The sequence below is a fragment of the Aythya ferina genome (assembly GCF_964211825.1).
Source record: "Aythya ferina genome assembly, chromosome: 12".
NCBI classification, from domain to species: domain Eukaryota; kingdom Metazoa; phylum Chordata; class Aves; order Anseriformes; family Anatidae; genus Aythya; species Aythya ferina.
Window position 1 is genome coordinate 18,349,488 of NC_140308.1, and position 13,873 is coordinate 18,363,360.

A 13,873-nucleotide genomic window follows, 5' to 3' on the forward strand; every position below is an offset into this window, starting at 1 on the left:
AACAAGATTCTGCACTTAGGATTACATGCTTTGAAAGCAGTAAGGTAATTCGGATAGAAATTTCATATTTCAATGATGGACTGAATATGGAAAATAGCACTATGGCAATAAAAGAAAGAAGGGTAAATCAGTTAAAGACATAAGACAACCATTTGGAAGAGGATACATCCACAAACTAAGTTTCTATAAACTATTGCAATAAAATCAATGAATTTCTATTGACATGGGTTAAAAGGACAAATTTAATGGACTGAATTATGCTCATTAATGTTTCATTACTTTCATTTTACAGCTTTGTGAAGGTTTTAACAGAAGATGTAAAATGTAGCATGAGTTTAATATATTTGTTGTTTAGCAACTATGCAAAACACTAGTTTCATTTCACAAAGTGATAAAAGACTATAACAGAACCGTCCTACAGTCCAAGTACATATGTACTTTGTGAAATTCTGAGTTTTTAGTAAGCAGAAAAAAAATCAGAATTTTTATTTCTCCTCAAGCAAAAAAGATTTTTCCCGTGTAATTACAGAAGTCCCCATCACCCTGACATCTAGAAAGCATTTAATATATTAGTGAATATTGCCATTAAAAAAAATAAAAAAAATAAAAAATCCTTTTCATCAGTTAGTGAGGGTCAAAGCAAGTTTTAGATGCACCAGCTATTTCGTCTTAGAAGTGATGGGAAGTTGCATAAGAGTCAGATATAGAAATTTAGGAGCAAGAAAATTCCACAAACAAGTTGGCAGGATTGACTTATCCTTAAAAGGAATGATAGATATATCTTATTTTTAAGTCACATACCTTTTTTTTTTTTTTTTGTGAGCATTCTACTGAGATTGTAAAGACAAAGTTTCTTCTAAAAAGAACATCACAGAGTTTATAATCCTTTTCTAACTTTTATTGAACATAAGCACTTTCATCTGATAAGCAGGACTCACCAGTATCAAAAAATAAACCTCACTGTAATGCAAACCACCAAGAGTTCTCTTTCCTAGCCCACTGACAGGCAAATTGACAGGTGTTTATTACACTGAGTAACCCATCATGAGCAAACTGGACTTTAGGGCAGATTTTTCCTATTCCTTCTGCTCATGTGTGTGTGCGCGCGTTTTCATATAGCCATCTAGCAAATAATTTTATTTACCCAACTATTTTCTCTTGAATTTAAAGTAGCAGGGATCATATTGTGGAACTTAGAAAAATGAAATTCCTATAAATATTTGATTTAGATGAAGTTTTATTTTTTGGAACTGAAACCTTTCTTTACATAGATGCATTAAGATACTGCAAAGTTCTAACTAAAGTGCAAGTATACATGATATATATACCTCATTTATAGTACATACAGACCATTCATCAGCTACAGTAGCAAAACTAATTAAATGTTCTGGTTTGTATTTATGCAAAGAAACAGTTTTTTTGTGGTGCTTTCTCTTCCACACACCCTCCCTCCCCCAAGGAAGAGGAAGAATAATACTGTTTGCGTTATCCAGATTAGAAAGTTGTAAAATCAGTACCTTGGGTAATTTGAATAAACAGTACCTAAAGATTTACTATTCAGAAGCAAGGGAAAGTAGCTGTTGGATTGGATTACCAAGAAGTTACCTTCAAAAAAATTAGAAACAATTAAATTATCAAGGGAAAAGATACAAATTATTGCATGAGGATTTAGAGACATAACCGTGTAATACACTGTAAATTAAAGTCATTTATAAAATACAACTGGAAACCATATATAAGAATAACTGCTTAGTCAGCAAAGGTGAGTGAAATTATTTGTTACTGCTAGAACAATTCCATAGGATAGTTCAATGCATCCTTATCAGACGTTTGCTGTTGCTAAAATATCCAAAAATATGAATATGCCCTGAAGTCAGCCACTAAGTTCATTGTCACTGAATGCTCACAACTGCTCTATCTGCAAGGGTAAGAGAGGGCACAGCCAAGAATCCCACTGTGCAGATATACAAAGTTCTCTCCACACTCCCTCTCTGTTCTTTGTTACTATTAAAAAGGTCAATTACACTTGTTAATGATGAAAGGAAAGTGCTTTAAATAGAGCAACGTCCTGACAGAGATTTGAGGCAGAAAAATAAGAGTTATTCTTCCATCAGAGGAGGAAGGATATCCTTCCTTCTTATATTTCCTTCTAAGAAGGAAAATGTAACTGACTCTCCTTTCACATGAAGGATATTGCATTAGGAGGTCTGATACGTATCTGGAAAATCTCCATACAGTCTGCAGATGCAGAAAAGTTAATCTGAAATGGGGTATAGTTAAATTTGTGAGTTTTTCATATTCAATATACATGGTTTCTGTTTTTCTTGAGAGCCTTATATCTCACCAAATAATAAGATACTGTTTTCCTTCTTCTGGTATAATTTACATTTTGCTTGTAAGACATCTCTAGGCTGGTCAAAAGAGAGGACTACAAAAAGCAGGTTCTTCTGAGTCAAAGGGATAATCTACAGGGAGATCAGCATTCTCCTTCAGGTTTGCTTTGCCCACTTCACTTTCAGCTTGGAGGTGATCATTCCCCTTCACTTTCCTAGTGGAGCTGAGCAACTGGGTCAGGCCCTACTTCAAGAGAGCAAGCAGAGCCAGAAGCTTACCATGAAAACCAGGCAGGCAGCAGCAGGGCTGTCACAGACAAAAAGGCAGTTACACCATACCTGAGCAAGGCAAGCAGAGAAGATCTAGTAAAGGAACCTAGGCTTAGCCAAGGATCCAGATCCCCAGAGAGAGAGCAGTTCAAGGCAGAGAAGCAAGTCTCTGAGACAGGGTCAGGATCAAGCCAGGACACAGCATGGCAACAGCACTGTTCATAGAGGGGCTAAACCCCAAATCCTCAGCTTAAGCACAGCTCCCGGGTGAGGAGGGAGGAGGCAGGAGCCCCTAACAAGCACAGCTTGGGCAGCTCTCCTTGCAGCCGTGCACCTGCACCAGCACCTGAAGTAGTCTCCCAGCCCCGGCAGCTGAGCCCTCAGGTGGAGGGGATGTGCTTCAGGCCCTGACACCCAACCTTCACACAGCTGTGCTAAGCAAGGGATCACAAGATCACTACACAAACCTTCTCTGGCTTTTGGGGAGTACCAACAGACCAGTAGCTGAACAGTTTAAGAAATTGAAAGAGCCTCAGCCTTGCTATACAAAAGGATAATTTCACAGTAAATCTCCAGATTAAAATGCCTAGAGCTTCAAAACAATCCAGGCCTTGTCTCAGTTTTGTGGCATAATTGTTAAATGCAAGCATGTATGATACGACATATTTTTGTCATATTGCCCTAAAATGTTATGTATTTATTTTCATTAACAGTCCCACTGCATATTGCTTTATCACTTAAGTAAACGTGGTATACAGCATCACATAAGAGTATGCATAATGGAAAGTATAGCTAAAATCCCCAAATCCCAATATTACAATGGAGAAAAGTTAATAGGAGTCATTCCATATAAGCTCTGGATTTGTCATGCAATGAGACTCATTCTCAGATTCTCTCATCATTTAACTCTCTTCATGTTCTAAGAAGATTCTGAAGAGCTGGATATCTATTGAGAATATAAATAGTATGTTATGGTGGTTGTCCCCCCCCCCCCTTTTTTTTTTCTGAATACCTTACACAATATACTCAACAAATTTTGAAGCTTTGAACACTTGTTTATCTTTTAATGACATTTCTCAGCATTGCAAGGGTAACAGAAGTATACTAAATAGTGAGTGACACAGTGGTTACCATGGTTAAGATCTGTCATCTTTTTATATCGAATGGTAAATACTTAAATATTTGTATATAATCCAACAAGTGGACAGAGCAGGAACGAATCGGTCTGTAGATCCCTTTCTCCTCTGTTTAGCTTGCTCCTGTAACCGATGTTCCTTTTCACAAGGACTGTTATTTCCCTCCCCACTTTTGAAGAGGAGGATTATTCCTCTAAAAAGAAACATGATAATGTGAAGATTATAGGCTACCTGTAAACCCAGACTTCAGCCAGAGGTGAGAGGTTCTTGGCATTTCTCACATATCTTGGCTCATTACTAGATGAATGCTTACTTCATGCCAGACACTCATTACATTTTACAGTTTTTTATTTGACCTCCACAGATAACAGGCCAAAGTAGTAGACAGAAGTCTTTTGAATTAAATCTAATCTGTTCTGCTTATGGGTGCCACTTCATTAAAATACACATCTTCAGAAGAAGATATAATATGTGAATTTTATGATCAACTAAGATATTTTGTCAAGCAAAGTGAAGTATTTAGTTATTTGAATATACAATAGATTTAAAGCAGAAATTCCTTATTAACTGTAAAATATTATTAGAGTATTTCTTGTACTGCTTTTTAGCTGCTCTGACATACAGATGATAAACTGGAAATAATATTTACCTCCACGCAGGTCATAAATGCTCAGGAACTCTTATTTAGATGCATATATATGAACTTAACTCCCTAATTTCAGACACATGAGAGTGGCTTAGAGTCACTCAAAGCAGGATATTGAATTTAAATGCTTTAAAATAATTTCATAAGCAAGCTAAGTGTAAAAAGCAGGCGTCATATTTTCAGAAGAGTTTATCCACAAAGCTATTTTTTTATTTAAAACATTTACAATCCTATAGGATACGTAGACTAGCATTTGAGAATGTTTTGTGAAGAAGATAAATTAACAATAGGATATGTCACTCAGCCTAAGCAGAGGGCCTTCAAATTGCTACGGTTAGGCTTATGCAATCGCCAGATCACTGGGTATCTTCATGTTCCTACCATAAAGAACAAATTATTTTTGCTAAATACAATGTTTCTTTTACATTAGGCAAAATTGATGTTCCACATTTTTCATTGAATATCTGTCTTCCCTGTAGATCTCTAAGTTTTTTTGGAATGCCCTGCCTCTGCAGCCTAGATTGATTTGTGGAAAGGAATGGCTTGTCAATAAAAGGAGGGGAAGATACTTTTTAAACCTGTCATTGGGCATTTCTATGCATTCTGTGGTATTTGAATTGTGTGTCCTTTCTGACAAAAAGGCTATTGCCTGCTGTGAAATAGATCAGTGGGTGATATTGTGCAGTGATTGCTATTTGTTTAAGAGAAATCTCCCCAACTGACCTACTTCCTGTAATGCATAAAAAATAAATGACAGAAGTAATATTTTTGTTCTTGTTTCACTTTCATTCATCTTATTTGATCAGCACTGAACAAAACTGACATCTCATCAAACCCTAAAGTGTATTTCTGCACTGGGTTCATCAGAGGGTGGCATTTAAAACACAGACATTGCAGGAACAAATGTATTTGCCAGCTCTGTCCATCGATGTAAACCTGACCTTTATCCTGTAGATTTATTGACACTGTGCTGCTTTATATCATATTTCATTACTATGTGGAAAGCCTAGAAATTCCTTCCTGTAAAACCACTCTTGATTCTCATTTGCAAATTTTTGCGTCTACACTAAATTCATCTCAGTACCAAGAAAATAAAGTGTCTTAATTTTATGTAAAACAAAATGATTTAATTACAGGCTTAATAATAGCCCCACGTTTGTCAGTTGTACCAGTCCATAAGGGTACCATGGAAGCAGAACAGTATCACTGAGCAGCATTTTTCTACAGTCTCTTTCACCTCTCTCCAGACCCAATATATTGATAATACTTGTTCTAGGAAAGAAGAATCTAATTCTAAAGGTCTTTTAATTAGGTTTTACATGTTCAAAACACTCAAACTTCGTGTACAAAACTTGATCTAGGCTCAAATCCTACATTGCTTAAAGAATAATGGGTTTTCCTTCCTGTTATGCAGTATGCTTCTACGTTATTCCTACAGTGACCTAGGAGATATGTAAGCCTTCTATACACAGGATACTCTAAAACTTCTTCTGATTGATAAATAACCATTTTAACTATAGATAACAGCTCTGTGACTAAATATTTTGTTTTGTGTGAGGAAGTTTTAATGAGAACAAATAAAAATTAACAAAGCTAAATCTGATCATGCTGAAACAACACATTTTCCTAACTAATTGGCTAAATAATGGTTTGCATTTCTGCAGTATGTTCTTCTCCTAAATCCCCTGGAAGCTTTCCAACAAGCCAGAACATTGAAGCACCATGCTGGTGAGCCCTATGTGAATCACATCTGTGTCGTTGTTTTCAGCCTTCTAGGCTTGAACATATTGAAACAGTCAATGCTTGGCAGTAAAGCAAATAGGTTATTTTCCTTAAAGAAAGAAAAATCTATTATTCTTGTGCTGGATTCAAATCCTAATATTTACCCTTGTCTAAATAATGTGTAATTGAGCACTAACATAAACCCTCCCCAGATTTCCCTCAAAACCCTTGTTTCCTTTCTTAAAATAGAAGTGGAAAGCAAATGAAAATCATCCTTTCATTCCTGCATTAATTGAGGATGAAAGATGAGAGCTAAGTCCTTGAAGTCAAGGGAAAGACATAGGGCAGGTGGCAGGAAAGAGGGGGAGGGGGATTCTCCATTTGTCTGCTGAGTGTCTGAATCTACACAAGCATCTGTATCTGAGGTGGCTGCCTGGGATCCTACTACAGTCAATGAATGGCAAGAAACAGACATTTCTAGAGGATAACTTATCTGACACATATTAAACCTCTTCCTTTGAGATGTGCTAAACCAATGCATCCCAAATGTAAGGATTTCATGAGCTTCAGGTGAAGCCCAAGTTCATGTACATTAATTTTAGCGTAGCTTTGACTTTGCATTCTTTCCAGTTAAATGAATTTTGGAGATTTAAAACGGAGCTTTTCCAAGTGGAAATTGTAAGTAATATTAAAAGCAGAAAGGTGTAGATTTGTGACACATAAAAAAGTAAATTCCCCATTCATTGAGTTCCTCTGAAGACATGGGGATGAATTTCAGCATATATAACTAAGAGGTCCTGATATTATTCCCCTTCATTAACATTGACTGTACTTGTTAATTTTGCAAGTATTATTGGAAGCAGAAGAAGTTATCTTCAGAACTAAGATCAATTAGTAACATTTAACTGATTTTATGGAAAGAAAATATAAATGATAGTTCCGGTAGATAATGCAGTGCCCCTTCTAGCTGGAACAAAATAGAAGTGTCTCCAGTTTTATGAAAATGTATTTAATGGTTAGAGATGGTTAACTTAAACTACTCTTGGATTTTCTAGTTGTTTTTCTTGAGAATTTTTGTACCCTAAAAAGTGGATTTTATTTTGCTGTAAATGCTTCTGTGCTGTTTTGGAAATTCAGAATAGTTTTGTTTTGTTTTTTAAACGTCGTAGTAGATATGACAAGTAAAACTCCTTTGTAACATTTTAATTCCTTTCACAACTGCTGTGGGTCTGTCGTCTTCAGTATCATTTTCCTCACTTTCAAGAACGTAAGGATAATAAAAAACACTCATTCCAAAATACTCTGGCTACTCATTGTTTATGCACTGTACGTCAGATATGTTTCTTCCTAAAATGCTGATCCAGATAAATTACTTTTATTATATTATTATTATTATCCTAACAGTAATGAATGAAGTTTTTAAAACTAAGACTCCCATAATACTTCATTAAAATTGAAGTATAGTACCTTACAGTAGGCAGTGACTCCTGTATGATGTTCTCTGGACCTAATTAGACTGTCTCATCTATAAAGCAGCAACTCAACTGATGAACAAAAGTCAGCACAGAGGAGATAAATTAGATGACCTGACTACTTATCTTCAGACTTCTTTGAATCTTCCTTTTGGCCTTTTATAGACAAGAAAAGGAAGTGCTAGAAGTGCAGGCTATAAAACATGGTTACAGCCAAAAAGATACAGAGGAGGAGATGGGAGGAAGGAAGCTGACCGTATTAGCTGATCAGTGAAAGAGGGAAAACAAATATATCATTTCATAGCTCAGATACCCACCCCATCAGAAAACTAAATGAATGATTATACAGCAGTCATATGCACATGAATGAAATATGATTTGCAAAAATAGTTCTATATCATCTATATTCTCTATTTGCAAAAAATAAGTCTTTGAACCCTTCTGTTTAATTTGCTGACAATCATTAAAGGTTTACTGATGGTCACACAATTTATGAGTAATTTTGAAACCATTGTTTATGTGAAATTCTTATAGATGCTCTGCCAATCAGACACGTATATGGCCACATTCTCTTCACATAGAGTTTATTAAATAGCAACATTAATTCAAATGATAATGAGACTGCCAGTTGGGACTAGCTGAGGTACCCCTGAAATTGATGCTTTCCTTGTGTTATACTGCCCAGAGATTACTATCCTTGTGTCTACTGAAGAAAATCCAGTAAGCCTATAGAAGTGATTCACTTTAGTTTGTCTAAGGATGTAGAAAAGTATGAGCTACTTTTAGTGAACATAATGTTCAATTTCTTTGCTTGTACAAATCATTCTTAGTTAAATACGCAGCTTCTTAGAATACGCTACTGGGTAGAAATGTACAATTGTTTTCTGGTAAATGTTCCATTTTTAGCATTAGAGTACCCAGTATTTCAGGCTAACATTTCAGACCATTTTTAAAGTGTATCTTAAAGAAAAAGACACTGTAACTCATGTTTTGTCTCCTGTATGGCTTTTTGTAACTACAGGGAGGGTTGTTTTTTTTTAACTACTTTGCTGCACTGTCCAAAAGCATATCTGGCAAACAGCAAACAGTGATTGAATCCCCAGCTGCTTTTGAGTAATAAAATAAAAAAAATAAATAAATGTGGACTGTGGTTAGACTCAGGTGAAGACCAACTAAAATTGTGTTTATTTTTAGAAACCTTGTTGTCTTCATGGTACTTCAACTCCAGTTAGTGGCTGTGAAAATCATTTAAAAAATCACCAGTAATTTTGTCAAGACAAAGACCAGTCGAAATTGAAAGAATATGTATTTTTCAGACCACCTTGGACAGAAACTTATTTTTACTGCCAGGATGACAATGTTTTTTGCATCAGCTACACGTTGATGAAGATAAAACTGGATTTGACAACGGTAACATTAACTTTAATCAGTCAGCTTTATCCCACATATTTAAGACTGTAGTATCTGGTTGTGTGCCATATTGGACATAACAAATTAAAGCTATACTCTGTGAACTGCCTAGCAATGGTTCCTTGCTTTGGGATCAAGAGTCAAACATTTGCAGATGCCATTTTATGTCTTGGCTCAATTAACTGGGAAGGGTTGTGAGAAGCAGTTTTTATGCAGTCCTGATAAATTGTCTGACTAAGCGCACTTTTTGTACTGCCTGCAGATGTTTACCTGACTCATAGATTCATGAAATTTGACAGGGATGACTCTGAGATTGCTGCCTATACACTTGTATGCAAATACAATTAATTTATTAAATATAAGCCATGCCAGGACAGTAATTACTAGATCATTTTATGTTTCCAGATGCAATTCCAGTAATATCTATGTGACTCCTTCAGATTACATTTTTTTTTCCTAAATATTCTGTGCCTAAATATATGTGTATATATATACATATTTAAATATATGTACCTAAATATTCTGTGTTTCTCTAAAAAGGTAAAGCTTTAGTGATTTTCTTAACTCTTGCGACTGCAAGAGTTATGATTATAAAATCAAAATAATAATTTGAAGTAACAGCAATAAAAAAAGAGATGAAATGGGTCTCACTGAAGTAATGGCAAAGCTTCTGTTTACTGCTATAGGTTAAAATTTTACTATCCCTGATTGATTTCAGGAGTGAAGAACTCACACCAAAACACTGACCAAACAACTATTTAATCTCCAATAGGAACAGAAATCTTCAATGAAACTTGAAACAGAACTAAATAAAAAAAAAAAAAAAAGCACTACTGATAGGTTTTTTAGGGTAACAGACATTTACAGGAATATCTTCAAGTTCACGGTTTGCATCTGTTAAAATGTACAGACCTGTTTTATTTTGCATCCTCTCAGTCTTCCATTTCTTCCTGTCTCTCCCTGCTTTATTATTCACCAACATTTCACCATGACCACTTGCTTCTGTCAATACCCTGCCTCTTCCGGGGCCAGCTCTAATTAAAATGTCCTCCTGAAAGCAGATTCCCGTTTTTCTCAGGTGCAGAACTCTGATATGCCTACCAGCAGTATTTGGTAACTATCTGATGGGCCTTATTATCTGAGCTTCCCCTTTAATAGCCCATTGCAGTATTTTTCTGTGTTTTCTTTCTGTACATGTGTATACTTCAGGAGATAACTGTATAAGAATGCTTCAGCCTCTTCTGATTATTTTTGCCATAGGATTGTCATTTGCTGTATTACAGTAACAGCACTGCAACTTCTCTCAGTTTCCTCCAGTCCCCATGTGAGGTTTAGGGAGCTGAAAGTTGCCACCTGCTAGAAACACAGCTTATAGGAACTAAGATGTAGAAAGGGCTTTCTGAGGCCCTGAAACCTTTTGTTACCTGCCATTGGCATAAATCAGTTTTAGCTAGTTAGGGCAACAAAGTATGTTTATAAGTCAGTACTAGCCTGAACCAGAGCTGAACTCATGAAAACTAATGAATACAGTTCCAATTTTTAATGGTGGGTATCATGTTCAGTATTAATAGCTACATGGATAGAGAACACATACAACAGAAAGCATCATTAATCATGATCAAATATATGTTCAGAAACAAAAACTAATCAGCTGATTGGCAGACAGGATGTTACTTGTTTAGCTTTATTAAAATAACTTCGATCGTTTTATTTATTACTAGTCTGTACTTTGACAGTACAATGATATTCCTTTTCATAACAATAAAATGCAACAGAACATTTCGGGAGTAAAATAGGAGTATTTAGAATAAGAATGTAAGAAGCTATGGGAAAAAGCAAGATGCGTCTTCAGCAGAGCTTATACATGATGATCAGGTTTTTGTGCTAGTTAAAACATTAGCAAATAGTGTTTCAGAAAGGTATACAAATTCCATTTATCTAAATGTTTAGTTTGTGAGATCTTGGAGAAATATTTGCTGATAGCTCTGATGCATTTTCTTTATGAATCAAAGTTCATAGGCAAGCAGCATTTTTTTGCTGTCTTGTTCACTATCTGAATAATTCCTCAGTTGTAGGTGTTCACCATGGAGCATACATACACATGCAGACAACAGCACCACAAAATGTCAAAGATAAAAGCAACCTTTTTAACACAAGAATGTTAAGCAATCTAATATAGTTTTGTTCACTTACCTTGACACAACTGAATTTTCTTTTGTGGAAAATCTGTTCCAAGACAGACAACAATATTGATAACTAGAAAGGTGAACAAGAAAAAAGAATGAGTGATGGTAGGAAACAATTATACCCTCAACAAAGGGTTGTATATGTACTGTAAACAACTGCAGCACATCTCAGAGAAAACCATCTCAGTATGCTACTAGGAAATGAGGTGAATCTGGTCCCGCAGTCGACACTGGATCAAGCACAAAATAAGTAAGCAGTTAAGAGAGTGTTTAACCTTCAGAGCAGGGCAAATTTTACATTTTGGATGACTCAAAGTCCCCAGTCTGATCCAACTGTTGTAACACAGGTCAACTGAAAAGACCAAATCAATTAAAAAAAAAAAAACAAAACTTGAACTAAAACAATTTAGCTCAAGAATTAAAGAAAAAATAATGCATATTTAATTCCTCTTATGTTTTGCAAATACATTATAAAATGGTTTATTAAGATATATTCATCCACTAAAAAATGCTGTACCCCAGCATCTTGTACTTTAAAATAGGGATTTTTAAGCATTTCTTTCTTCCTCTGTGTCTAAGCTCAGGGATCAATGATAAGCATCTTTAAGTGTCTGAAGGACATAAATGCCAAGAATAGGAAAAAATATTTAATGTGGCCCATGGGGTAGGAATAATGGGATGAAACTGAGCAAAGGCTGAACTTGGTAAGGTAATGCTAATAATTTGATGCATCTGCCCATAGATGCCCAATCTTCTAAGGGAGTTCCTTGAAACCGTGTCATCTAAGGTACTTTAAAATGGATAAAACACTTGGAAATTTGCTGAAAAAAACTTTGACACAGGAACGCACAAGAAAACAATGCCAGCAAATCTTGCTTTTTTAATAACTATTTTATTTTGCTATGAATTCTACTTCTATTTGCTGGGAAATGATCTTCTTATATCTTGTTTTTGCATTGTTTGCCTACCACTTCCATCTTCTTTGCTAACCACTACCACTTCAATTTCATTTTGACATTTTTCACTTCATTGGAACACAGATTGTGTTAGATAGTTAGATAGTTTTGGGAAGGAAGAGTTAAGATGTATGTGTATCCAAACTCAAGCTCAGCCTGTTTGTTAATTAATTCAGTGCAACCGAGCAGGATGAATAGCTTATGCATAATATTTATTTATTTCACCAAGTATCCTATTCACCTTACTTCAGCTAATTGGTTTTGTCCTGCTCGACTGCATGGATTTAAACAGAAGCAGGCTGTCACAGGGAAAGGAATCCATGAACGTAACTTATGGCAAAAGCAAGATAAGTTTCTAAGAAGAAACAAGAAGAAAGCTCTTGATCTGGAAATACTTGCTTTTGGCACCAAAAATCTACTCTTCTCTCTATGTCTTCCTCCAGATGCTTATACATGACATTACTAATGTTGTATTAAAACGTTCTTAAAAACCTGGAAAACAGCATTACCTCTAAACAGCTAGTAATATCCTAACAAATAAAAAGCCTGGCAATGTTTTGCACAACTGACACTAACACTGTAATCAAAAGCAATACTATCAGTAAACTACATCATAGCTAGAGAGAGAGAGAAAATAAAGCTAGAGAGAGAAAAATTGCTATTACATGTATGGATAGCAATGACAAAATCAAACATAATTGAAAGAAAAGAGTGAGTTTTTCAGAGGAAAACACAAGGAAGCTTGGAGAACACATTCTCGTGGTCCTAACTTTCTTGTATTCCTTAGCCAACAAGAAAAGATTTTTCACATTTTAGCCAGGTCTGAGAACTCCACTTTGGGTTACATATCCTTATTTATATTTACATGAGTGACATACTTGGGTATACCCAGGCTGTGTTTTACCATTTTGTAAGTTCAATTTACAGTGACCTCTTCTAAAAATACATATAAAGTATGCAAATATATGCAGATTTTGTCCAAAAGAAAAAACAAAAACCTCATTAAAAAAGAAAGATCTACATGACCAGATTTTAAAATAGTATTTTACATGCAGGTGTGTTCATATCATAAACTTAAATTAATGGCATTAAACTGCACAGCCACATGTGCAAAGTGCATATTTCTACATGGAAATGGCTGTGCACAAATTTAGAAGTATTCAGACACAGTTGTAATAGACCAGTGTCCTTTTTTAATTGTACAATGTGGAACTATGTTATGTTTTATATGTATTTTGAAAGACACAGATGACCATGCTTAGTGAAATTAAATGGTAAAATGTCGCAAGCCTGAATTATTGTCCCTGTTTTCATGTCTGAATTGCCTGATTCTTACCTAAGCAAGTGCAAATTATACAGAAGAAAGCACAGGCTAGAACCGTTCTTTGCAATGGTTAATGACAAAAACAGTAAAATATATCAGAAAAGGTTTGTTTTTGTTTTTCAGTATAAAAAGCTGAAATATTATGGATTGAATATAAAAGGTAGAAAAAAATGTGTAGGAAGAACAAAAGCATTGAAAGATTCAATGGCTTATTTACTCAAGGGCATATGGTAGGTCAGCATCAAAGAAAACAACATGAAAGTACCATGTGCAAGCAGTTGTATATCTATTTCTCTGCATCCCAAACCAGCTGTATGCATCTAAAAATTCTAATGCAAAGGCTATGAAGCTAAAACAAGATAATATGCCACATCTCTCTGGGATACGTTAGCTTTGGTTCATACCTTTCTGACACTTA

At 35.2% G+C, this 13,873-nt stretch overlaps 1 protein-coding gene across 1 annotated transcript in view; it reads right to left on the minus strand.

Annotated features, from left to right (window-relative positions):
• LOC311443619 (uncharacterized protein) overlaps positions 1–13,873 on the minus strand; it is a 248,155-nt gene that overhangs the window by 68,317 nt on the left and 165,965 nt on the right. Inside the window, exon 3 of the mRNA XM_084533939.1 lies at positions 11,183–11,245. Within this exon, the coding sequence (XP_084390065.1) occupies positions 11,183–11,245 (63 nt within the window). The remainder of the gene's footprint in view (positions 1–11,182; positions 11,246–13,873) is intronic.